Here is a 25,886-nt window from a genome sequence, read left to right as displayed (position 1 = left end):
AAGACACTGCCATTCATTCCCTTCAAAACACTCCCTCTTGCTTCGAACACACTTATGCCATCGTTCTTGCCACTTTCTCAAGCTGTGCTAGAAGTCCTCTGGCAGTCGTGGCTGGCTCGATGTCCTGAATCGATTAAAAAAGTTTACCTTTCTTGGTCATTTTGACTCTGGGGAAGAGCCAGAAGTCACATGGTGCCAGATCTGGTGAATAAGGTGGATGAGGACACACTGTAATGTTTTTGACAGAAATTGCCGTGCCACCAGCAATGTGTGACACGGAGCGTTGTCATAATGGAGGATGAAACCGTTTGTCCACTTCATGTTAATACATTGTTTGTGATCCATGATTTATAGCGCACTTTAAAACACACCTTCTCTCAACCGTAGCTCACACCCGATTGACTGCACCGAACAAGTTGAAACTTGTCACACACTGTTACTAAGGTTCCACGCACTGCTTCCCTTATTGGAGATCCCTGCCTTTCTGTTGAATGGCACTCGGCAGCAGCATTCACTGTATTTTTTGATCATACCTTATATGTATGCTTATTTTTACAACCTCAAAATTCTTAAAATAATATAAAACGCACATTCATAGAACAAAATAGCTAAGCAATTATAGTTTTCTGTCCTCTGATATTTTCTTTTGTTTGAAGAAGAAGATGGTTACTTGGTTAATATGATAATTTATATGACTGGTTGACTATATTAGGTGACAATAATTATAGAGAAATACAAGATTGTATGGGAGACAATCGGTATGATTTTCTGTTTATTAAGAGTTGTTACTATTTATGAAGATGTTAAATTTAATATGATATCTACATTGTTTTATTTAATGTGTATATGTTAAGGCTATAGCTTAAATACTTTAAATATATTATTTGTATATTTATGTATTCATTCATGCCTAAATACACATGCATATAAAGATATACTTATAAATTTTATATAGTAGGTAGTTATGTGAATAATATACAAAAGAGTAAAATTAGAATTTGAGTCTTTTTTTCTGTAGAAGAATTCAATTATTATGTGCCCAAATTAGTAGAGGTTCCTTTATGTCAGCAAAATATTTGTCATAATTGTCAGGTAATTGTCAGTACTAACATTTTCTGAAATGACTTTGAAAAATTCCTTCCTACTTTTGAAAAGATTTATTTTCTAATACCATTGCTGTATCTCGCTATGCTTTTACAGTATTGCCTATAAATATTTCTTGTCTTTGGATACTTATAACTTAATATTCGTGTACTCTAACAACTATTCTTAATTTTGTTTTTTCTCAGTTTAGGTTCCAGATTCAGAATAATGCCTAAATGCTCATCAGGTCTCCCAAAATGGCCATTGAGGAAAAAAAGAATTGCTCCTTTACACATGAAAGGTCAAGAAACATAATTAGATTTTTCATAATTCCTCAAATTTTAAAAAATTATTATGAGAAATCATTATTTACAAGATGTAGGAAAAAACTAACAATGCAAAAAGACAGGTAAATTATACATAAACAAAATGTTTTAATATAAATCTTTCAATGATTGTAGTATACTTTTCAAGTTAAAAGAAGCCAGTCTATCAAACTATTTTGCTTCCAGGATTCTAGATTCCAAATAGAAGGCTAACCCCATCTCTGATTACTTCCTTAGGAAACTACCTGTCATACAGCGGGTCCTCAAATGACATAGCTTCCTTCAAAGTATTTTGATTATAACGTTGCTGAGAAGAAAAATATTTCTGTCAGGGCCACTGTCTGGGTGAAATGTGTGTTTTTCCTCCCACAGCCCAAAGACATGCAGGAGAGTGTAGCTGGCTTGTCTTCATTGCCCCAGTCTGAGCAACAAATGTGAGATGTACCTCTATTAAGAAACATGAACAAAAGTATGGCAAACATTTCCCCACTCCTTGATATCAGTTCAGGGCGTGTGTGGTGGGAACCATCCCTGCAGCTAACTCTGAGGACACGGTGGGTAGGGCAGTGCTCTGTCACAAAGCCCTTACTTTTTTTTTTTAAGTTATTGGGGTGACAATTGTTAGTAAATTTACATAGATTTCAGGTGTACAATTCTGTATTACATCACCTATAAATCCCACTGTGGGTTCACCAGCCAGACTCAGTTCTCCTTCCATCACCATCTATTTGAACAGGGCCCATACTTTTAACTCCCACTCTCACACTGGTACAATGTCGACTCATCAGTGAACTTCACCAGCATACTTTTGGGTGCTGGTGACATGGGAGGGACATGGGAGGGAACGAGAGTCTACGGATTCCTTGGGGGAAAATTTATGCAGACATGGGGACGAAATTCAAATTTCACAACGGCCTGATTGGATTCCAATTTTTTCCCCCCTCTCATCAACATTGTAAGAAAACAACGCTGAAAGCAAAGTTGAGGACCTGCTGGGGGGACAGAGCCCCAGAGAACAGTTTCCAGGCTCTCGGCGTCAGGTGGAAAGGTGCTGGCGCGGGTGGTAGATGGCCATCAGCGGTTACCTGTTAGCCATCAGCCACTGATATAACTGCCATGGCTACGCTGGCAAGGGGGTGGGCTGGTTGGCAGAGAAGCGGACGGCAGGTTGCAGATCGTGTGGCTCCTTCCCGCTTCCTGTGTCTCCAGCCCAGCCGCCAGCGACACCATAGTGGTGTGACCGCCCCACCTATGGCTCCATCGGTGTTCCGTTTTGGCCTCACCGTGTCCTGCGTTCTTGTGCAGGGAGCGGGACCAGGGTCCCTGCATGACACGTTGTATATTGAATTTATAGCACCGTTTCCAGGACAGCACGGATACCCTAGAGCCTTATGGATGCCACAAAAAAAAAAAAAAAAAGTAATCCAAAAGTGCTCTGATTCAGACACTTTGGATTTCGAGTTCTCTAAATTTCCCAGTGGCATCTTGGAACAGAATCATTTAAATGTAGCCCTTTGGTGTCTGTGGGGGAGAAACAGGGCCCAGGATGGAAAAAGTCATCCTGTAAGGAGCTGAAGGGGAAGGTCCCACGTTCATGACATTTTGATGACTGCTGGACCCTTTCCCCTAATTCTCCTACTAACTCCATTTTCTCCGTTACCCAATTGATGCCGTGAGAAGGTACATGGCGTGACCAAGTCCGGGAATGACCTCCGCTGGACGCGGTCTTCCCAAGATGCTAATCAGCCTCACGCCAAAAACAACCCGAAGCTGGCTCTTCTACGGGGGCTTAGTCACTGAGACCCCGAGGCCATTCGCTAGGCCTGCTTCGACCTCGATGGGAAGGTAATCCTAGCGTCCTGCAAACCTTTTGCCAAGTTGCACCGGCAAACGAGGGACGGCGAGGCTTCGGCCGCGCTCAACACGGGTCGCGGGTCCCTCTGCGCGCGCTCTAGGAGCGGAAGCGCGGGACCTCTGCGCAGGTGCGCGCGCACCTGTCGCTCGCGGAGCCCGAGGCGGTGGTGGGAGGGGCGGTGGGAGGGGCGGTGGGAGGGGCGGTGGGAGGGGCGGCGGTGGGAGGGGCGGCGGGAGGGGCGGTGGGAGAGGCGGCGGGAGGGGCGGTGGTGGGAGGGGCGATGGGAGGGGCGGCGGTGGGAGGGGCGGCGGCGGGAGGGGCGATGGGAGGGGCGGTGGTGGGAGAGGCGGCGGGAGGGGCGGTGGTGGGAGGGGCGGCGGCGGGAGGGGCGGTGGGAGGGGCGGCGGCGGGAGGGGCCGGGGGTGGCGATGAGGCACTGGCTCCGCGCGCGTGCGCCCGGCGATGTGTCCCGTACGTGCGTCGTACGTGGTGGCCGTGTCCCTGCGCTGCGAGGTGCCGGCCGGGAGTCGGCCCGGGCCGCCTGGGAGTCTGGGAGGCGCGTTTCCTGGGCGGTGGCGACGCCCCCTGGCGGCGGCCGCGCGGCGCGGGACGCTCGCAGTCAGGCGTTCTCCGCGGGCAGCCTGCGGCGGGGCCTCGCCTCCTAGCGCGGGGTCCTCGGCGGCCTGGGTGGCCACTGCCCCTGCTGCTGGCGTAGGCGAGGGCGGCTGCGAGCGCGGCCGCAGTTGGTTCGCGGCGGCGGCGGCGGCGGCGGCGGAGGAGGAGACCGAGGCGACGGGGGACGCGGGAGGCGGGCGCGGCGGCGGCGGCGGCGGGGCCCGGGGCCGGCGGCGGCGAGGGGGGTGAAGATGGCGGACGTGCTGAGCGTCCTGCGACAGTACAACATCCAGAAGAAGGAGATCGTGGTGAAGGGGGACGAGGTCATCTTCGGCGAGTTCTCCTGGCCCAAGAACGTCAAGACCAACTATGTCGTCTGGGGGTGAGTCGGCGGCGCCCTGGCCGCGCGGCGTCGCGCCCCCGGCGCCTGGTCCCGCCCCTCCCCCGGCCCGCGGGGACGGACACGGGGCGCGGGGCGCGGGGCGCGGGGCGCGGGGAAAAGTTTTCCTCGGGTGGAAGTTGCGCTGCGGGCGGGGGGGCACCGGCAGGAGCCGCGTGTGCCGGGGTCCGCCCGTGGGGTCGGGGCAGCGCGAGGCCCCGCTCCCTTCCCGCCGGCGTGCGCGGGGCCGGGGAGGCGGACACGGCCCGTCCGCGCTTCGGCGCGTCTCGGGTCGTCGTTGGCTCGGCTTGCTCCCCTCCTGCCTGCCCGAGGCCGCCGGCGCTGTGGACCGTGTCCGCCGGCCGCGCAGCTCCCGCTCTGCGCGTGTCCCCTGCGCGGTCCCCTCGCGGAGAGCAGGGACCAACCGTGTGCAGCCACTTAGCCGAGCACGTCGGAAGGGGAGGCGGGATGGCCTCGGGGACCAGGTGACGGGCGACGCGGGGCGAGGTCCCCGGGTCGGAGCACAAGTGGACGGCGTGCGTGGCTCGGGGAAACGCGCTGTAGGGAGGCCTGCGTGGGGACGGGGTCCACGTGGGCCGTCCTGAACTGAAGTCGCCGAGGAAGCACGGGGACACGTCTGCCCGCCGTCGCGCCTTTCTGCTGCTGCGCCTCGTGGGGACCATGAGAACCGTGGGCCGGAGCGTCCGTCCTGTGGGTTGTCGGGTGGCGCGGACGCCGCGCGCTCTGTGAGAGTTGGTGGAAAACTAGGGAAGTTTAGTCGGCGGGCTGGTGTTTGGGTTTGTTGTTTGTTTTCCTGGCTGGAGGGCCGCGGGTTTAGTCGGCCCTATGGCGGGTTAAAGGGACGTCATTGTGACGGTCCTGTTCTGTCCACTCAGAGTGGCGGACTGAGTTACACTGGGGTTTTAACCGAGGGTGTATTTGTCTCCCTGCAATGGTTCAGGAGAACTCGGGGTGCTGGGCGGTGCGACCCCAGGGATGGACGCTTCTCAGGACCGGGTCCCGCCCCAAGCAGGTCAGCCGACCACGGAGGACGTGACACCCGCCCTGGGTCTCAGGACGGGCCCCACGCCCCTGTGGCCGGGCTGTCGGGCGGGTTTCACGGACGCGCACTTGGCGCCTAGACCCGCGTGCGACACTTTTGTCCTGAATAAGTGAATGAGCAGATAAGTGAGCTGTGAAGAACGGGTAGGGATTCCGAGGTGAAATGCGGGATTCGGTCTTCGAGGACGAGAGAACCGTGTTAAAAGGCATGTGTGCGGGAAAGAAAATGTTTTGAGCGCAATCTAGTGAAAAAGGAGTGCTTAGAAAACTAGATTTCAGACTTTCACAGCCGTGAATCACACCAGTAAATGTGTCTTCCTTTATTATTAACGTTTGCGTGCGTCTGTAAATCTCTACTTGTTCATGACGTTGAACAATACGTACCTTTATCGCACGCGGTATATTCTGTGTGTTATTTTGCTTTTCTAGATCATAAAAAAACCCCTGGTTATTACCCATATTTTAGATTTCGTAGTGCAATAATTGACGGTGATGTGTGGTTTGAAATATATAGATTTAGAGGAAAAGTGGAAGTAGCGCCTGGACGACGAGGTTTGGGGCTGATTGTACTGGGCCACATTCAAGTGACTTCAAGGGCTGTGACGTTTCCGGATGGGGAGGAGTTGCAGGAAGGGTGGGATGGACAGTAGTATTTGTTGAGCGAGTAGCATTACGTTCCTGCGTTAAACATCTTACACCCCTGGCCTACATTGTTTTGTCGCAGGTAGAATTCGTTTTGGTTTTGGGTCATGTGATTAAGACTTACACCTCAGAAATTAATTGTTGTGTCCATTACTTAGGAGACATAGACATAGGATACATCTATTGTAAGTTTAGCACCAGTAACAGTTGTGCTTGTTTTCTTCTTTTCAGTCTGTTTTTCTATGAATCCTCTCTAGTGTGTTACTGATTAGGTTTCTCTATTGACAAAGTCCAGAACCTAATTTGGGCCCAATATTAAAAAGTATGTATAATATCTTAGAGTAGGAATGTGTGTGCTTTCCTTCTTGCTTTTTGCTCTTGTCTGCCTTTGTGTTCCTTTTGCCCTACCTAACCTAATGACGATTCCACTTACTGGATGTCATACTTTGTATTTTTGTTAGCTATCTTAATTCCATTCTATTGTTGGATAGCAAAGTGGGTATAGGTAAATTAATACACATAAGTAAGCCCTACGAGTTGAAACAGAATTGTGAGTAAAACTCTTGCCATGATTCTTTCAGGACTGGAAAGGAAGGCCAGCCCAGAGAGTACTACACATTGGATTCCATTTTATTTTTACTTAATAATGTGCATCTTTCTCATCCTGTTTATGTCCGACGTGCAGCCGTAAGTAGAATTTATTTTAAAACTTTATTGATTTAATTGATGGTAGGTAGCATTTGACATGGATAATGTCCCTCATGGATTTCAGATGAAAAAGATGAAAAGTTTGTATGAAAGTTTCCTGGAGGGTTGTGATTAGATTATTGTGGTTTATGCAGATTTTTTTGCATGTAGAATGTGGGTAATGTTTACAACAACAGAAGTTTTAAAGACATTTATAGGGATGTTTTAAGTAATTTATGAGTCTGGAGGGACCCTAAAATTCAGAACTCTAGTTTAATCTCAAAATTTTTTTGACATCAGAAAGAATCAAGATTAACAACTTTTTAAAATTAATTTGTAATCAGTAAACTTTTTTCAGATTTTATTGACAAATTCATCTGTTTTCAGTTTTGCCTGCTTTCTGCACCTCAGTGTTTGAACACTGCTTTTGCGAACAGGAAATACATGTTTAGCGTCAAATACGTATTGAAAGAAATAATGCGTAAGGTGAAACGACTTGGAATCTGGGGAAATAGTGGGATAACACAGCAACATCTCTGTAAAGCCACGTTAACTCAGATCTTAAAAACTGTACTAGGCAGTAATTAGAATGTTTTGTTGGTTGTATGCATTTCTTTTGGGGTAATAAGGGTGGTCCTGACACTTTATTTAGATTTAGGGAGTCTTCTTGGGGATGGGTGTGGCACAAACTAACACTGTGGTTGTTACTGTGGCCCTGAGGACCAGGGTCATTTAACGCTTTTGTTTTTCTTAACTGCTTGAAAGATTGAAAGGGCAGGATTCTAAAATTCTAGATTCTACAGTTTTATTCTCCTCGCTCTGTGCTACCTTCTTGTTCCTTGGAACAGACCATTTCTGAAATTGGTTTCCCTGAGTCATAGCTCCTAGGTTCGTTGAGTGGGCTCCCATCTTTTCCAGTTGCCTGTAACGTGTGTATCATTCACTAGTGACCAAACCCTGAAGTGTGTTCTCAGACTTAGAAACAGTAGTGTAAGGAAAATTCATCCAAATCTTTCAACTGTTTATGATATTCCTTGTAGGCTAGTGCACAGAAAAACCTGTGGGCCCTTAAATGTCTGTATTTGTAAGCAGCAATGAAAGTTTAGCCTACTCTTTAGAAAAAATACGTTAATCTTAAGTGATTAAATACAGTGCATCTCGACGCTGGAGGCCTGAATGTTTGGTGCAGAATGTTTGGTGCAGTGAAATCAACTCAGTAGTCAACATAAAGTCATCAGCTAGGGTGCTAAGGGTTCTGGTTACTTCATTGTTGGCTTATGGAGACTGCCCGAAAGTATTTGCACTATGTCATCCTGCAGCCACTAGTTTTTCCTGTACTCTGTTGTTTGTTTACATTATCAAAATGATACGGACAATTGTAATTGCAGGATTTGTTGCATTCATAGCCCAGAGATAACTTGGTGCCTAAAGTATACAGTTCTATTTGTTTTGCTCACCTCTACAAATTGCTCATGTAGGAACTTAAAGGAAAATTATCTGTTTTACCAAAGTGTTTACATTTCTCCAGGTTTAATTTTTTAATCTTCTTACAGAATGTATACACACTTGAGGATCAAAAAGAAATATGCAATGTAGAAAGTATACAACCACCATTAACATTTCCCTGCATAATCTAAAATTTCCCCCATGCCAGTCAACACATACCTATTGTTAATGATAAAAGTTTAGTTTTAGTGGCTAAGCTGGTTTATTTGAAAGAGTGCAAGTATATTTTGAGGAAGTCTGGTTTAGATGTGATAAAAGAAAGCACTTTGGAAACATTGCATAAAATTAGCAAGCAATGAGACTAAAAAGATACTTGCCCCAAATAACGCAAACCATCATGAGTAAAATTAAAAACTAAGTAGGTAGAGTAAGCGAAGGGAACAAAACAGACTCAAATTGATATTTTGAAGAGGGAAATGGTCATTGTTTCATTTCTGATACCAAAAATTAACATGCTTAGTACTTTTAAAGATTTTTATTAGGTTCTTTTAGCCTAGTAATTTCCTAAAAATAAAGTTCTAAATGTTATGAAGATATGTTGGACTAAAATTCAGACATTACATGATGTTTATCTTTACCAAGTGTCTATAATTGTTTTTGGTTTGATATCTAATTTAAAATTTTTATTTCAGACAGAAAATATTCCTGTGGTTAGAAGACCTGACCGAAAAGATCTACTTGGATATCTCAATGGTGAAGCATGTGAGTCATTTTTAAATTGCCCTCGCTCTTTTTTCTTAAGGCTTAAAGCAACAGAATTTGTTATCTCATAGTTTTGGTGGGTCAGAAGTCCACCATGGCATAACTGGGTTCTCTGTTCAGAGCGTCACAGGTTGAAATCGATATGTTGGAGTCCTCTTCGAAGTTCCTTCCGGTTGTTGGCAAGCTCAGCTGCTTGGAGTTGTAGTATTGTCTCCATTTTCTTGCTGGCTGTGGAATGGGGGTTGCCCTCAGCAACTAAAAGTTGCCCGCATTCCTTGTTATGTGTCTTCCTCCATCTTCAAAATCAGCCATGGAGAGTTTTCTCTTGCTTTGAATCCTGAAATTGCTCTCGTTCTTAAGTGGAAAGTGTGTGTGTGTGTGTGTGTGTGTGTTTTCTATGAAATAAGCAATGGGAAGAGAATCTGTGTCCCCACTGAAAACTGGACGTGCCTGCAGCTGTGTCCATGTCGTCTCCTTTCTTTCCTGTTAGAGTGAATGCACAGCGTTTGCTCCTAAGGCCAGTCACCCCTTCCTTGTGAGTGGGTCCATCTCCTTTCACACTTTCAAAGACTTTGCCTGGGAAAATTGTTGATTTTCTCTTGCATCATCTTTTTTCTTCCACATCATTCCCTTTAGAATACATACAGTAAGACCTCTTATTAAAGAAAATATTGTGACCCCACATTCCTACTGTCTACTGCTCCATTTGTCTTCTTTTTATTGCAGAGTTCTTTGCAAGGGTTGCATGGTATCACTGCTTCTTCTTTACCTCTGCTTCTCTCTTGACTCCTCCAGTCTGGCTTTCTTCCTCACATCTCACAAAAATCACCCCGGTGGGGTCAACGCTGGCTTGAGGACTGCGTGCCCTTGGGTCTCTTATCCACGGCCTATTTGACTTCTTAGCAGCACTTGATTCTATTGACTGCTCCCTCTTGGAGAGCCTTTTCTTCACTCGGCATTTGGGGCATCAGGCTCTTTTGGTTGTCTTTCTACTCATTGTCCACCTTTCATTTTATTGTGCATACTTCCTTACCTCCAGTGCTGCCTTATTCCTGAGCTCCAGGTTGAAGAATTCACTCTCAGCATCTTCCCTTGGATATTTTACAGGCATCTGGAATTTAACATATCGAAAAACAGAATGCTGACCCTCCGTCCGTTCTCCTGGAAACAAAACTAAAACAGCAAATCTATTCATCAGCGTTCCCATCTCAGTGAATGGAAGCCCATTCACGTAGCTGCTTAGGCCGAAAACCCTGGAGAAACCTCCTTTGATTTCTCTTCTCTCACGGCTCCCATCTATTCCGTCTTCCATCTTTAAAATTCTGACAACTTACCATTCTCTGCCCACCCTGCTCCAGGCTTCCTCTACTGCGTAACCCTCTCACAGGTCCCCACTGCAGCCTTTATTTTCTGCAGCTCAGTGTCCCCCTACCATTAGTGACCTGCTTTTGAAAGCATGTCAACTGTATTGTATCGCTCACCTGCCAGGGCCCACCTGTGGCTTCCATCACACTTAGAATGATGTTCATCTACCTTGTCCTGACCTGCATGGTCTTGCTTCTCATCCTCTGACCGCGTTCTCTCCCAGCCTTCCTTTGCTCACAGCACTCCAGTACAATTGGTCCTTTTAACAGTTCTAACCCTCAGAGCCTTTGCAGTGGCTTCACTCCTGTGTCCAGTTCTGTTTCTCTACAGTGGTACGTGGCTCACTTCTTACCGCCTCACTCAGCTCTGTGCTCACGTGGTGGTCTCTCAGAGAACTTAGCTGACCATTCTTTAGCTGACAGCATGGCTTTCCCTCATGCGCCTGTCCGTGTATAGCACCGTTTGATTTACTTTGATCAAGTCCCTTATGTTGACCTGAATTCTATATTTGTTTACTTATAGATTGTCTCCCCGACTGGCGGGTAAACTAAGGGGGCAGACAGTTGTAAATACCCATCATTTAGAACAGTGGTTACGAGGTGCTTACCTGAATCAGTGCCCAGTTATTAATAGAAGCCCATGTAGCTATAAAAAAAGAGTTAGAAAAGACTTCATGTACTGATATGGAGGGATGTTGGAGATAAATTGTTAGGAAATAAAAAGGAAAGTGTGTCTAGTAACTATCCTTTGTGTAAAAAAGGAGGAAAAATAAAAGTATAGTTTTGTAGTTCTTGTATCTACAGAAAGAAACTAGAAAGATACGTAAGAGACTAACAGCAGTTACATAAGGTGGTGGCACCTCGGTGGATGGGATGGATATAGCCTGTTGTTATCTTTCCATTATTTTGAACCATTCTTTAAAAAATAATTACAATTTTAAAACGAATTATGAATAAAAGTTGTATTTTAAAGTGAATGCTGACTTAAAAAATAACCTTTCCTTCACATACATGTACATGCGTATGGTTATGTATTTATGTTTTGATACCATTCCATGTGCATGTGTATTGGAGTATGTTCTTTGAAGTAACCAGTTGATTTCAGTCAGATTATCTCAATAATTTGTAGTCTAAATTGTTGAAAATAGTCTGTCCTCTCAGTAGACTTTAAATGCACATTAATCTTTTATGATAAAATGTATTTACAAAGCTGCTTTAAAACTTTCTTTTCACCTAGGGAAATCACCGTATATAAAGTAATATATCAAATCTTGAGCATTTCACCTGTAATAATATCCAATATATGTGTTCAAAAAAATCTCACATACATCTTTTTAAATCTTCAGCCACGTCTGGAAGTATAGACAGAAGTGCTCCTCTAGAAATAGGTCTTCAGCGATCTACTCAAGGTATGTCTTCTTTAATGTTTATATTGAACTTTCAAAAACCTATCCCAAAACTATACATTTATTTACTTCTGTTTTTTTTTAGTCAAGCGAGCTGCAGATGAAGTTTTAGCAGAAGCAAAGAAACCACGAATTGAGGTAATGGAACTCTAGTTTAAAGGTGAATCATATTGTTGCAGAAATTGGGATTGTGTAGCAATAAGAATTCTTTGCTCATAGTTGTCCTAGGAACTTTTTTCTGGAAGAATTGTTGTAGAGTAAATAGATGATTAGTAAGTAGCCTGAGCTCTTGTAGTTTAAGATCTGTCATATATAAGCTATATGATGGACAAAGCACTTTATTTTCCTTATTGAGAAGTGTTGGACTAGATCGGGGATTGGAAAACTTTCTATAAAGAGCCAGACAGTAAATATTTTAGGCTTTTTGTGCCATTTAGTTTCTGTCCACTATTCTGCTGTTGTAGTGCGCAGGCGGAATAGACGATACGTGAATGAGCAGGTGGGGCTGTGTTCCAGTCAAATTTTACAAAACAGATGGCGTGCCAGATTTGGCCTTTGGGTTGTAGTTTGCCTAATCCTGGAATAAGATAGTGTGGAAATTTGCTTCACCCAAAGAGCTATGAACATGAAGTGCTTATTACAGTTACTTCTTAAAATACTGACTCATCAGGTTACGTGTTTCTTGTAGCATTTTATAGCCAGCAAGTGGAATATTAATATTGGTGAATAAGGATAGTTCATGTGACATAGAAGCCAAAAAGAGAGAGTTACCTTTGGAGATAAAATTTGTTGATTAGCTGGTATACTGCATGAGACAATTAAACCTTAGGAATTTAATGATACTATTTATTGAAATTTGTAACAAGTCCCAGATTAGTTACATACAAAAGCCCCTGAAAATGGAGAATTATGTACTAGAGGCACACTTAAGATCTGAGAAATGACCAAACTGGTCATAAAACAATTCCCTATGTAGGAATAACACTTATAATCATCACTAGTGTTAACATGGCTAGAAAACATCAATCTGTGCATTTCACACTTGTATAAAAATCAAACAGTTGTACCATTTGCCTGCTACATAAACAGAAAAGCATCCACAATTAAGGATAAGAAAGGGAGCTGTTAAAGGGACAGGGTTGGTTGGTAAGTACATACACTAGAATCATGGACAAAATTTGATGCTAAAATGGTGTTTAGCATGCTTTGAGACATGGGCCCGATGTATTTCAGGTAGTGACAGTGACAGCTCACTGTTACTGCTCTGTGTGAGGTGCTATTCCGTGTTCTCTGTCTATGAACTCATGGAACCCTCACCACAAGCTCCTGAAGTTGGCGGTACTGGGCGTGTCATCCACCAGCAAACGCGCTCAGAGAGAAGAAGTGACGTGTGAGGCTCACAAGGAGTAGAGCCCAGGCAGTCTGGCTGCCAGCCATTCCGCTATACCGGCTACACATTCTGGGGCAGTAAAACTGAGATTTCCCCAACTCTGTCTCTGTGAAAGGAGATTGTAACTCACTGTACAAAATAAGTGAATTGAAAGATACCATTTATTTTGAAAAACATAAAATTCACAGTTTAATTATTGAACACAGTTTAATTGTTGAAAAACATTGAACATGTCAGAAATGTTAATTTGCTAGGATTCCAGTAATTTGAAAAATCAGCAGGAAACAGCAGAAATAATAAAATTCTTTCCAGAGCATTTAGAGTTAGAGTTATTTCAACAGCCATGGTACATAAACCGTTTGCAGTTCAGCAGATACATATTGAGAACCTGCAAGACACTATGTTAGGAGGGAGAAAGAAACCTTGAGGGTAGGGGTTCTCATCTGATTAAAATCTACGCTGCAGTTTTTAAAATCAGCAGCCTCTTCAGGAACTTGAGTAATATGTGTTGCACCTTTATTACAAATGGCAGACATGCATCGCGTTTCCTAAACTATTAGCCTTGTATTCATTCATGTCAGCGGTATGTTGTGCTTTGAGAGTTACACGTAATAGATTAACGTTAGAGCATGAATGGAAACACAGCATCCTTTCAGATCTCGCGTATACTGATGATGCCTTTTATACAGGCTCATGCTCCGTTAGTCAGACACTAACTCTGGTCCTCAGTGTTCTCATTTTCAAACGTGGCGATTAACCTAGATCAGAGTTAGTAAGTTTTGTTTTTAACCAAACGCTTTTGAGACTAAATTTTACTTGAAGTTTTTTTTTTTTTTTACAGTGAAAAACGTTTGTATTTAGAATTAGCCAGCTGGACTCAGTTTAGATGATCCCAGTTTTGTTGGCAACATCCAAAGCATCGTAGTCAGGAGCCAGCCGAACATATGCCTTCTTCTCTCCATCAGGCCTGATCAGGGTGTTGACCTTGGCCACGTCAATGTCATAGAGCTTCTTCACAGCCTGTTTGATCTGGTGCTTGTTGGCCTTGACATCCACAATGAACACAAGTGTATTGTTGTCTTCTATCTTCTTCATGGCCGACTCGGTAGTTAGGGGGAATTTGATGATAGCATAGTGGTCAAGCTTGTTTCTCCTGGGAGCGCTCTTCCGGGGGTATTTAGGCTGCCTCCGGAGCCGCAGTGTCTTGGGCCTTCGGAAGGTGGGTGACGTCCGGATCTTCTTTTTTTTGTGGCTGTGGACGCCTTTTAGGACGGCTTTCTTTGCCTTCAAAGCCTTCGCTTTGGCTTCGGCTTTGGGAGGGGCAGGGGCTTCCTTCTTCGCTTTCGGCGCCATCTTCGTGAAAAGGGCTGAAGTTTTAATTTACCAATTAGGTAAAAAGCTGAGCTACCAAGGTTGAAGTCAGACAAAAGGGGCCCATGGGACCCTTTGTAGGGAACTCCTGATGTTCGGAGGAGCAGGCTTTGGAACCCTTTTTTAAGTTTCCCTTCTAGTGTTTGGATCTGTACTGGTGGATTCAGGGCCTCGGCAACAGATGGAAAAATCTGGGTCCAAGTGAAATTTTTGACTGGTGAAGCTTTTTCATAAAAACTTTGCTGAAGAGTACGAATTTCTTTGTTGTATGATATCTTTTTGAATAAAGGTAGCTATGATATGTTACGGGCAGACCACTTAATCATAAAGTTACTGAAGTTTTTGGGTCAGTTCTGTTCTTATGTTATCCAACATATTATTGTCTTCGTGTAACTAAAGTAATCTTCAAGCTGACATAAGGTCAGTGGTGCCTGGAACTTTAGAGGCAGGAATTTATGTAAGGAAAAGTTACACGTAGTGTTTTTTCTGTTGTTCTACAAGTTAGATAAAAATTTAAGGTATTTGCTAACCTGTGATTGTTTTCAGGATGAAGAGTGTGTGCGCCTGGATAAAGAGAGATTGGCTGCTCGCTTGGAGGGCCACAAAGAAGGGATTGTACAAACTGAACAGATTAGGTAAGACTTTACTTAGTAGAAAGTAGGTGGTTTAGGCGTATGTAAGCACATACAGAGAAGGGGATGTTAGTATGTTCTACGCATTTACCTCTTGCATTCATTATGTGCCTCTGTGCCCTAAGTTCCAAACATGATGTGTGTGTGTGTGGAAGCCATTGTGCTAATGATGCTTTCTGGAAAGCCACCTTCTTGATTCTGTTACCATGTCGATCTTTCTTTTTTTAAAATTACTCCATGATCCAAGACACTCATTTATGTAAGGGAAGTTAATCTCTTGTTGATTTATAGTAGAGGTCAGCAAATTTGTTCTGTAAAGTGCCACTTATTCAATATTTTGGCTTTGTGCAGGTCATAGGTCTTTTTGCAACTATTCAACTCTTTGTGGTAGTGAAACAGCCATACTCATGTACTGCTTTTGTTCGTAAATGAATGGACATGGCAGGTTTCGGCCTGTGGTCTTACTTTGTTGAGCCCTGATTTTTACTGTAATTAGAAGCACTTCATAAATTTTCTTTGGCACAATATAATGTTTTTGGAAGTTTAACTTAAAAAATTAATGCAGATTTAAAAAGATAATTGACATACAATAAACTGCGAGTATTTAAAGTGTATAATTTGATAAATTTTCACGTATGTATGCATCTGTGAAACCATCATCATAATCAAGACAATAAGACATTATTGTCACCCCCACAAATTTCCTGTATGTACCTTTATAATTCCATGCTCTACCTATCACGACACCTTTCCCTCCCTGGCAAACAGTGACATGCTTGTTACTATAGTTTTTTTTTTCCCCTAGAGTTAGATAAATGGAATTATGTAGTATGTACTGTATTTTTGGTCTGGTTTCTTTGATTTTGCATATTTCTGAGATTGACGCATGTTGTTGGATGTATCAACAAATCATTCCTTTTTATTGCTGAGGACTATTCCATTGTATGGATGTAACAGTTTGTTGTCCCAGTTACCTGTTGATGGACATTTCGCTTGTTGCTGTTTTTGGTTATTACAACTAAAGCTGTGAATATCTGTGTACAACTTTTTGCATGGATGTATGTTTTCATTTCTCTTGAGTAAATACCTAGGTGAGCAATGATTAGATCATAAAGTATTGTAGATTTAAGTTTTTGAAAAATTGTTAAACTGTTTTTCAAAGTGGTCGCACTGTTCTGCATTTCTACCAGCAGTGTATAAGAGTTCTAGTTTCTTCACATCCTTGTCAACACTTGGTATAGCCAGGCTTTTTAATTTTAGCCATTCTAAAATGAAAATGTTATAAGCTTCCTTTCATGTGCTTATTTGCCATCCTGTATCTGGTGAAGTGTCATGTTTTATCCATTTTTTTACTGAATTGTTTTTTTATTACTGAGTTAATGAAAGTTTGTTACAAGTTCTCTTCTGGATACAAGTTCTGGTGGATACAAGTCCTTTTTCAGACACATGCTTTGCAAATATTTTCCCCAATCCGACTTACCTTTCCATTCTCCTAGCTGCTTTTTGAAGAGCTGACTGTTTTAATTTTTATGGAGTCTAATTTATCAGTGTGTTTTTGTGTGAATTGTGTTTTGGTGTATGTACAAAATCTTTAGGCAAGGTCAACAAAGATTGTCTCTTATATTTTCTTGTAGAAGTTTTATAGACGGTTTTACATTTAAGTGTCATCTACTTTCAGTTAACCTTGTTGTATATGATACGTGGTATGGATAAAAGTGCACTTTTTTTAATAAGGATTGAAGTTCAATACTGTGCATATGGAGAGCCAGTTGTTTCAGCACTGTTGCTCTCCAATAAATTGTTTTTGTACTTGGGTGAAAAACCGGTTGTTCCTTCACGTGTAGGTCTGTTTCTGGACCTGTTCTATACCATTGATTTGTTTGTCTTTTTGCCGATGCCACACTGTTTACATGATTCTGTAATAAGTTGAAATCAGGTAGTGTTAGCTTTCCAACTCTGTTCTTCTGTTTCAAGGATGTTTTGTTATTTTTTGATCCTTTGCATTTCCATATGAGTTTTGGAATTAATGTGTCAGTTTCTACAGAAAAGCTGGCTGGGATTTTGATTAGGATTGCATTGAATCTGTAGACCAGTTTTAGGGAGAATTGACATCTTAAAAATACTGAACCCTCTGACTTAAGAACACAGTATATTTCTTTATTAATGGAGAAATGTTTAGGTATTCTTTAGTTTCTTTTAACATTTTATAATTTTCAGTGTACTGGGCTTAGATGTCTTTTTGTGATAGTTTTCATAAGTAGTTCATACTTTTTGATGCCATTGTGTTTTTTTTATTATTTTCAATTCTTGATTATTTATTGCTGCTGTAGAAATACAGTTGACTTTAGGGTATGGACTTTGCATCCTTACATCATGCCTTTGTAACTTTTTCTTGTAGGTTTTATTGTCTTTCCTGTAGACAATCCTGTTTACATAAAGTCCAACTTCACTTCTTTCTTTCCAAATTGGATGCCTTTTGTTTCTCGCCTTATTGCACTGGCTAGACTTGCTAACCCAAAGTTGAATAGAAGCACTGAGATTAGAACTTGTTCGTCATTTTAGGGGAAAACAGTCTTTCACCATATAAGCAAGTTAGCTTAGGTTTTTTTTGTAGATAATCTAACAGGTTGAGGAAATATCCTTTTTATTCTCTAGTTTGCTGAGATTTTATCAGAAAGGAATGCTGGCTATGCTCAAATGCTTTTTCTGATTCTGTTGAAATAATCATATAGTTTTTCTTTTTTTGTTAATATGGTGAATTAAGTTAATTTTTTGAATGTTTATGTTCCATGGATAAACTCTACTTGGTTATTTTAGTTGTTATCTATTGATGCATAACAAGTTAACCCAAACGCAGTGGCTTAAGTCCACAGCACACATTTGTGACCTCACAGTTTCTGTGGGTTGAGTCTTGGGGTGACTTCGGAGGCTTCCCGACTTCGGAGTCTCTCACAGCGAATGCGGTGTTAGGTGTTGGCAGCACCGGGGTCTCATGGAGGTCTAACTGGGGGAGGACCTGCTTCCGGGCTCATGTGCCTGTTGTGTTAACAGAGTTTAGTTCCTTGCAGGTTCTTAGACACACTTCAGATCCTCAGCTGTTATTTAGAGGACTCTCTTGTCCATAGAATGTTTCACAGTATAGCAGCTTGCTTCATCAGAGTGAGCAAACAAGAGGACAAGACAAGATAGAAGTTGTGTTTTTTTTTATAGCCAAACCTTTAGTGACACCCTATCTCTTATACAGCATTCCACATCCCCCCCCCCCACAGAGAGGGGATTAAATGTGGGTGTGAATGCCAAGAGCTGGATATCAGTAATAGTAATTTCAGAAGCTGCGTACCACTGCTATCATCTATTATCTTTACATATTATTGGATCAGATTTTTTAAACTTTATATAGAATTTTTATACCTAAGTTTCTGAGGTCTGTAGTTTTCTTGTCATGTCTTTGTCTTGTTTCATTCATATTAAGATAATTCTGGTCTCAGAATGAGTTGGAAAATATTTCCTTCAGTTTTCTGGAAGAGTTTATTTAGAATTTGTATTATTTCCTGCAACATTTGGGAGAATTTGTTAATGAAGCCGTGTGTTCTATAGTTTTATTTTAGTTATTTTTATATGCTTATTTCAGATAAAGCTTTTTTTAAGACTGATTTTTTTTTTTAATTGGGAAATATTGGGGAACAGTTCTCCAGGGCCCATCAGTTCCAAGTCATTGTCCTTCAATCTAGTTGTGGAGGGCGCAGCTCAGCTCCAAGTCCAGTCACCGTTTTCAATCTTAGTTGCAGGGGGCTCTGCTCACCATCCCATGTGGGAATTGAACCGGCAACCTTGTTGTTAAGAGCTCCTGTTCTAACCAACTGAGCCATCTGGCCGCCCCTAAAGTTTTTAATTACAAATTTAATTTCTTTAACAGTTATAAGGCTAGTCTCTATTCATGGAGTGTTTCTTTGAAAGAATTTGTCCATTTCATGTAAGTTGGCAAATTTATTGTCATAATGTTGTTCATAATATCCTTTTATTATGTCTAAAATCAGTAGTGATGTTCCCTCTTTTCATTCTTTAATATTTCAAAAGGGGGCTCATTTATTTAAAATGGGGCTCACTGTTGCAAATGTACAAAAAAACTACAAAATAATCCTCCAATTTCCTCTTTCATTCTTGATGTTCGTAATTTGTGTCTTCTCTGCTAGTTTCTTTATTAGTTTGGGCAAAATTGATTGATTTTCTTGATCTTCTAAAAACCAGATTGGGGTTTTTGTCTTCTTTTCCCATCTTTTGATTCTTTGATTTCTGCTCTGATCGTCATGCTTTCTTCTGCTCACCCTGTGTTTGATATACTCTTCTCTATAGTTTCTTACAGTTGAAGCTGAAGTCATCAATTTCTCTCTAAGTACTGCTTTAATATCTCATTTGATGTGTCATGTTTTCATTTTCGTTCAGTTCAATATTACTTTGTAGTTTGCAAGTGAGTTATTTCGTTTCCAAATATTTGGGGATTTTTCTGGAGATCTTTTTGTTACTGATGATCCAATTTATTCTAAAGTATGGTTATATTCTGTATGACTTGAATCCTTTGAAATGTATTGAAATTTGTTTTTTGGCCCCAGATATGATCTGTCTTGATAAATGTTCTATGTGCACTTGAAGATGTGTATTTTGCTATTATTTTGGAGGTTTTATAAAGGTCAGTAAGGTCAAGTTGGTCTATCGTGTCAGTCAAGTCTTTTTTCCTCGTATTAGTTTTCTTCTGCCTTGTTTTATTAATTAATTGAGATAAGGTTATTGAAATCCCCCACTATGAATTTGTGCCTCCTTGTGATTTATCAGATTTTGTTCTACCTATTTTGAAGCTCTTGTTAGTTGTAAATGTTTGGGACTATGTTCTTTCGATGAATGAATCTTTGTCTCATTATGGAATGACCTTCTTTATCCCTGGCAATATACTAATGCTGACGTAGTCATTCTTTCAGCTTTCTTTTGGCGTATGTTAGCTTAGTAGTATATGTTTTTCACACGTTTACTTAAAAATATTGTGGTAAAAGACACATAAAATAAAATTTGCCATCTTGACCATTTTTAAGTGTACAATTTAATAGTGGCAAGTACTTGGACATCGTTGTGCAACCATCTCCAGAACTTCATTCACCTTTAAACACGTCCTGGTACTTTTAACCTGTGCACCTTTGTAGCGTAGGTGCTTTTAACCTGTGCACCTTTGTAGCGTAGGTGCTTTTATTTAGACCTTTACACTGGTGATTATTCCTGGGGTTAGTTTCAGTTGGTCATTTTGCTGTTGTTTTATGTTTGTCTCTTCTGTTCTTTGCTCCTTTTTTTGGACTTATTTTAGATTGAATGAATATTTGTTGTAACTCCATTTGGTCTTTTGGTTGGCCTATTAGTTACAACTGGTTTGTGCGTGTGTGTGCTGTAGGGTTTCTAGTATGCGTGGTTTATCCTCACAGTCTATCTTCAAGTATCGCACCACCTCACGTATAGTACCGGGACCTTACAGTAGTAGACCTACATTTCTCTCCTGCTGGCCTTTGGGCAACTATTGTCATACGTTTCTCTACACATACATTGTAAACACCAATGTGCGTTGTTCTCGTTCTTGTTTAAACAGTTATCTTTTACAGACATTTAAATTAGAAAAAGTCCTATATATTTACAGGTACCATTTGCTCGGCTCATCACTCCTTTGCTTAGCTCCACCCATCCATTTTTTCCCTTCTGCCTGAAAGACTCCTCTTAACATTTATTTTTGTTCAGGTCTGCTGGTGATTAATTCTTTCAACTCTTTATTTCTGAAAAAGTCTTTATTTTGGTTTTTTTTGAAAATTTTTTCACTGTATACAGCTTTCTAACCTCTTTTAAAAATACTTTAAAAATCTTGTATTATACCACAGCCTCAATTGCATTGTTTATGAGAAGTCTGCTGTATTTATTTTTGTTTCTTTTTACGAAATGTGTCTTTTTTCCCTATGGGTACTTTAAGATTTTTTTTTTTCAATCGTTGATTTTGAGCCATTATCACTTGACTTGGGGGTGTTTTCTTCATGGTCCTTGTGCTTGAGGTCTATTGAGCTTTTTGAGGGAATTTTGGGGGTCTTAATTTTTATTGAGTATGGAAAATTTTTGGTGTTGTTTCTTCAATTATTTTGTTTTCCTCTTTCTGGACTCCCAATTCCTCAAACTCCCCTTGAAGTTGTCCAACAGCTCATTTAATACTCTATCCTTATCTTTTTTTTTTTTTTGACTCTGTAGTTTTTGGATTCTTTTTTCTTTTCGTTTCAGGTAGTTTCTGTAGTTCGTCAATATTTTCTTCTCTACTTACATTTGCAGTACATTTGTTGTCTCCAAAGTTGTGTGTTTTTAAATCTCTGTAAATTGGTTAAATGTGTAATCCATGTCTCTACTGCACTTGTTGAACATGCAGAATAGAGTAATAATCATTATTTTAATGTCTTTGTTTGCTAATCCTACATCTGTGTCAGTTTACAGTTGGTTTTCATTATATTTGTCCTCATTCTGGCTTCTGTTTTTCTGCGCCTTTAACATGCCTTGTAATCTTTGGATACTAGACATTTTGCACTTTACCTTTTTGAGTACTAGGTATTTTTGTATTTCTCTACTTTTTTTTAGTTTTACTTTGGGACTTAGTTAAATTGCTTGGAAAGTTTTTTTCTTTGGGTCTTGATTTTAAGATTTGTTATTTGAACAGTGTTCAGTTAGGGTAATTATTCTGTTCCCCACCCATTAGTGGACAAAACCATACTGAGTAGCTAATGTCCCATGAATGTGAGGTTTTTGGTCTGTCTGTCTGGCACAGGTGCTGTTCTTCTCCCTGGTGAGCACTGGGCATTGTTCTCTCTGTCCTCTTGGGTGATTCTAGACCCAGCTTTACTTAGTTTCCTCATAGTTATGTGCTCATCAGCATTCTTCTGGAATATGCAAGGGGGACCTTCTGTGCAGCTCTCTTCTCAGGTCCTCTGGCCTGTTCTCCTCCTTACGCCATGTTGAAAACTTGCAAGGCAGGAGACAGCAGCATACCCAGGGCTCGCCTTACTTGGTTTTCATTTGTTAGAGGTCACTGTCTTTCATTGTTTGATATCAAGTATCTAGTAGACTACCGTTTCATGCCATTTGACTGGTCGTTGCAAAGGAGAGTTAATCCAGTTTCCGTTACTTCATCTTGGCTGGAGGTAAAAGCCTAATGCACATTTCATTATAATTTAGAAAAGTATTTGAATTTGGCTCAAGGTATGCTTGTATGCTTTCGATTTTGAGGGAAAATTGCACAGTATTATATAAAATGAGTCAAATACTAGGTACATACTGAGCATCTGCTATAAAGCACCTTCATGCCTAATATAAGCTAGCATACTGTATAATATTACCATATTTAGGAACCTGCAGGAACTCCTATCCTTTTTCCAGATGTTGTTTAAGCCTATTTCAAGATTGTCATCTTGTGATTAGAGTAATAATTTTGTCAACTGTTAAGGTACCCAAACACTTTTTAACTCTTTCTCATTTTACATTGTGAAAAATGACACTTAAGCTTAAGATTGTCATCTTAATGAAATCTATACTTTCAGTGTTGTCTTTTTTTTATTCTGAAAGCATAGCGTCTCCTTGCTATTTTGCCTGTTATTTAGAAATGAAGTAAAGAAAAGGAAACTTCAAAACATGGTTTTCTCTTCCAGACATAAAAAGGAGTATATATGTTTATGTGGCATATAAAAACCTCCATCAGCTGTAAATTTGATGTGTTGTACATTATGACGTAGGTTTGAAATCTTGAAATAAATTTCAAGGACAACGTAAGCTTTGAATTCTTTACGGAATGAATTCTCATTCCCCTCTTCAAGGTGGTGTGCGTGTGCAGAATTTACATGGACTGGACCATTAGCAAATAAAAGAATCAGAAAATAAAAAGAAAAAAACCCATATTAATGAGTGTTACTCTTGGGTGATGGGAGACATGAAAAAAATGTGAAGATTTTTGTTGCATTGATTCTTCTAAGAAATTACTAATTTGCTCGTAGAGTAATATTTCTACATGGGCTCTATAACACTCTTATATGATCACAAAATGTCAAGCATGTCATTTTTACATATAAGAAGCAAATCTTAATTATTGCCACTTAAAGTATTTTTACCAGGAACTTAATTAATGTAACAAAATGTATTTATATTTTGAGATCCTTGCTTGTGAAAATTTAAAAAGGAAATTGCTTTCAGGTCCTTGTCTGAAGCAATGTCAGTGGAAAAAATTGCTGCAATCAAAGCCAAAATTATGGCTAAGAAAAGATCTACTATCAAGACTGACTTAGACGATGACATAACTGCTCTGAAGCAGAGGAGTTTTGTGGACGCGGAGGTAGACGTGACCCGAGATATTGTCAGCAGAGAGCGAGTGTGGAGGACTCGGACGACTATCTTACAGAGCACGGGAAAGGTAACCTGCGTGTTCACTCACTCGTTAGCGTGTGTACTGAGCCTGTGAGTGCTTATACAATTGGTTAACACTTGCTAGTAGCAGGAGGTTTCAAGTTTATTCCTGAAAGATTGGTAATAATGCAGATTTCCAAGTGGCCATGTTTGCCATTCCATTCTACCATGTGGTTGGTTGGTGGTCACCAAAGAAGCTGATGAAAACGTCTGAATCCAAGTGCAAGCCCCTTGCTTCACACCTCATTCGTAAATCTAAGGAGTGGTCCAGTGTTTTTGTGGTGTAGAGTTTTGTTTAAACCTAATGAATAGGGATTATTGATGGCAAGCTCTCTGGTCGTTAATATTATTAATATTTTTTCTCCACAAAATAGAGAACTTAAACGAAAATCAGTCAGCAAACATTTACTGTATTTATATATTCTGTTGTGTAGATGTAGCAATATTTACTTATTCCTTATTAATGGAGTCAGTTTTTTTTTTTTGGTGGGGTCTATAGGATTGTGGGATTTTTTTCTCTTCTTCCCTTTCTCCTCCTTTCTACCTTCCTATTCAGTATTACACATAATGCATTAAAAAGCATCCTTGTACATACACCTTTGTGCATTTATTTGTATATAGCAAAAGGATTAATTCCTAGAAGCAACTTGCTACTAGAGATGTGTACTTGAAATACTGGAAAGATTCTAAATGTCAGTATCTCAGTGGATCTCCAAAAAGGTTACATTGATTTGTTTCACTTACATATTTTCATGTCTTTCCCTCCCCCGCCTCCCAGTTTTCTCCTGTTAATTCTGCACTGATGCCCAGTTGTTACTAGTGAGGATTTGGTCAGAGGTTTGTACAAGTGTGTGAATTATTGATGTGAGGGAGCTTCAGCATTGGTCTTGGCAGGCAGGCTTTGTTTGCAGATTTTGGATTCGGACCTCAAATTGACTTGCCATTTTAGGAACAAAACTACTAGAAAAGAGTATGTGAAGGAAGGAATTATTTTTCTTGTGTACTTTGACTTGTTTTACAAAGTACTTGAGCTCAAGATTAAGACTCATTCTCTAGAGTTCAGAATTCTAGAGATATCTGAGAAAACGAATTAACTTCCATTTTTGTATTTGCAATACAGTGATCTGTTTATACACATTTTTACAGCTTAATATGGGGCTCATAGTTGAATATTGTGACTTACATTGCTCTACTAGTGTTTATTATAATTGTTGAAAAATCTGAATTTCATAGTAATGAAATAAAACATAGGTGATATGCTTCATCTTGTAGATTGACAATTAAGCTTTCAAATAACTGAGATGAACAATTTTTATTGAGCTCTAGGTGGCAGGATTGTACCATCATTTCAGAATTTAGTGTTCTAATTTAATTTAGTGTTGTTGGCCCCACTGTATAATTTAAAAATAGGTTAATTTAAGAATTGTTTGGCAGCTAGGTTTGCTTCTGTGAGTCTTAACATTTTTAAAAATAAAAAAGTTACTTTGGTATTTTCTCTGCTCAACTCTAAAAACCTCGTGGGTACTCATAACTCCAAAGGCCCCAAGATTTTAGACAGACCTTCATTACTCTCAGGGATCAGGGCCTTCTTATTTTATGGATTTTTGGAATAAAAAACAGGTTGAAGATTCCCACATAAAGCAACCTGATTTTATAAACCCATTAAGAACACATTTTAAAACATGTATTAGTATTGTCCAGTGTTGAAAAGTCGATAAAAAGACTTTGCTAAAAGGACAACAAAAGTCACCTGTAATTCTACCACGCAAAAATAGTGATGACATTTTGATTGATTTTTCTAGAGTTTGTATCTCTCACACAATACTGTATTATTTTTAAAGTAATGAGACTTGATTTTTATCAATTCTCTTAATAGGATTAAGACTTTGTTTGCCTCTATCACTGTTTCGATCTTAGCACTCCTGGTACAAAAGTAGTGGTTGGTTCACTGCTGGCATCTGGGCATGAACCAGGGCGTTGGCACCCAACTGTACTAGCATCCATTGGGTTCTTCACTCACTAATAATGTCTGCGGTGAAATTTTAAAATAACTAATTTTATTAACTCTTGACTTTTGAATAATACCTTTCCAGGATTTTGGGTGATGAAATCTGAATATCTACGGCACTTTTGTACGCCGAAATACGAGGGCTGTCTCCATGAAAACCACTTGTGCCATTGTTTAAGTTGTGTGCCAACCCAGCTGCTTTTTCAAGAAAACCATTTTTTATTTGCTTAATTAGGCTACTTAGACTCATGTTTGGCAGACTTTTTTTTCGAAAATGAAGTAAATCTTTTCTTTCAAGGGACGCAATCGATAATATTTGTTGTCAATAATTGAAATGTGAGCTTTCGTAAGACAGTGTTTTGGGAAGTTTCTTTTTGCTACTGTGACCATAACAGCTTCCT

General features: G+C 40.7%; 2 protein-coding genes across 2 annotated transcripts in view; one reads left to right on the top strand and one right to left on the bottom strand.

Moving 5' to 3' along the window:
* Positions 1-3,939: 3,939 nt before the first annotated feature.
* The window catches only part of CDC73 (cell division cycle 73), an 88,034-nt gene continuing 66,087 nt past the window's right edge, over positions 3,940-25,886 (top strand). The window contains exons 1-7 of the mRNA XM_081039057.1: positions 3,940-4,261; positions 6,544-6,649; positions 8,788-8,857; positions 11,568-11,630; positions 11,713-11,765; positions 14,935-15,023; positions 23,268-23,484. Coding sequence (XP_080895183.1) covers positions 4,131-4,261; positions 6,544-6,649; positions 8,788-8,857; positions 11,568-11,630; positions 11,713-11,765; positions 14,935-15,023; positions 23,268-23,484 — 729 coding nt within the window. The 5' untranslated portion in view covers positions 3,940-4,130. The remainder of the gene's footprint in view (positions 4,262-6,543; positions 6,650-8,787; positions 8,858-11,567; positions 11,631-11,712; positions 11,766-14,934; positions 15,024-23,267; positions 23,485-25,886) is intronic.
* Positions 13,900-14,382, bottom strand: LOC308493291 (large ribosomal subunit protein uL23-like; the record flags this gene model as incomplete). The annotated part of the gene is made up of 1 exon (XM_081039251.1): positions 13,900-14,382. The coding sequence occupies exon 1, from the start codon at positions 14,368-14,370 to the stop codon at positions 13,900-13,902; it is 471 nt and encodes a 156-aa protein (XP_080895377.1). The 5' UTR covers positions 14,371-14,382.

Source organism: Rhinolophus hipposideros (assembly GCF_964194185.1).
Source record: "Rhinolophus hipposideros genome assembly, chromosome: 26".
NCBI classification, from domain to species: domain Eukaryota; kingdom Metazoa; phylum Chordata; class Mammalia; order Chiroptera; family Rhinolophidae; genus Rhinolophus; species Rhinolophus hipposideros.
The sequence above is the reverse complement of the archived record's forward strand: the minus strand, read 5'-3'. Positions and strand labels throughout refer to the sequence as shown.